General features: G+C 63.6%; 1 protein-coding gene across 1 annotated transcript in view; it reads left to right on the top strand.

Moving 5' to 3' along the window:
* The window catches only part of LOC104168023 (low-density lipoprotein receptor-related protein 1-like), a gene marked incomplete at its 5' end in the record, with an annotated part of 1505 nt that extends 867 nt beyond the window's left edge, over positions 1–638 (top strand). The window contains 2 exons of the mRNA XM_009708460.1: positions 177–458; positions 550–638. Coding sequence (XP_009706762.1) covers positions 177–458; positions 550–638 — 371 coding nt within the window. The remainder of the gene's footprint in view (positions 1–176; positions 459–549) is intronic.
* Between the last annotated feature and the right edge of the window lie 416 nt (positions 639–1054).

Here is a 1054-nt window from a genome sequence, read left to right as displayed (position 1 = left end):
GGCGCTGCCGGGGGCAGGTGGGGGCTCTGCCGGTGCCGTCAGCCTGTCCTTCCCTGGCAGAGCAAGCCCCAAGGGGGTGCCAGGCCCCCAACAACCCCGTCCCCTGTCCCACCCGTGGAGCTGGGCTGACCCTCCCGCTCCTGGCCCAGCCCACGCCAACAGCAGCTCCTCCGCAGGCTCCGAGCATCAGATCCTCTACATTGCCGACGACAACAAGATCAGGAGCATGTACCCCTTCAACCCCAACTCGGCCTATGAGCCGGCCTTCCAAGGCGACGAGAACGTGCGCATCGACGCCATGGACATCTACGTCAAGGGCAACAAGATCTACTGGACCAACTGGCACACGGGCAGGATCTCGTACCGGGAGCTGCCCGCCTCTTCTGCTGCCTCCACCGCCTCTAACCGCAACCGGCGCCAGATCGATGGCGGCGTCACCCAGCGGCACCCACCTGAACGTGAGCTCTGTCGGAGGCACGGCAGGAGGCACCGGGGCCGGGCTGCTGGTGTCCTCTGCCCTCACCTCTCCCCACTCTCTGCCCTTCACAGATCTCGGGGCTGAAGATGCCACGGGGAATTGCCATCGACTGGGTTGCTGGGAACATCTACTGGACAGACTCGGGACGGGATGTCATTGAGGTGGCGCAGATGAAAGGCGAGAATCGCAAGACGCTGATCTCGGGCATGATCGATGAGCCCCACGCCATTGTAGTCGACCCACTTAGGGGGTGAGAGACTTGAGCCCTTCCTCCCTTCCCTCTGCCCAGCCCTCGCCCCGGCCCCTCTGACCAGCAAGCCTGTCGGTGGTGGAAGCTCCCTGTGCCCCAGCATCACTCTCCACGTCAGCTGAGGTTGCTGTGCCTCGGAGTCAGCTGGCCCGTTGGGGTCACGTCAGTGACTGGGGCACTGTGGGGAGAATGCGGGAGAGTTTCTTTGCCCGTGAGCCATCACGCTGTCCTGCTCTTCCCCTCCTTGCTCCCCTGCCAGGGATCACAGAACGGTAGAATGGTTTGGGTGGAAGGGACCTTAAAGCCCATCTGGTTCCAAACCACCT

The sequence above is a fragment of the Cariama cristata genome, unplaced genomic scaffold (genome assembly GCF_000690535.1).
Source record: "Cariama cristata isolate BGI_N322 unplaced genomic scaffold, ASM69053v1 scaffold23029, whole genome shotgun sequence".
In the NCBI taxonomy this organism is placed as follows: Eukaryota; Metazoa; Chordata; class Aves; order Cariamiformes; family Cariamidae; genus Cariama; species Cariama cristata.
The sequence above is the reverse complement of the archived record's forward strand: the minus strand, read 5'-3'. Positions and strand labels throughout refer to the sequence as shown.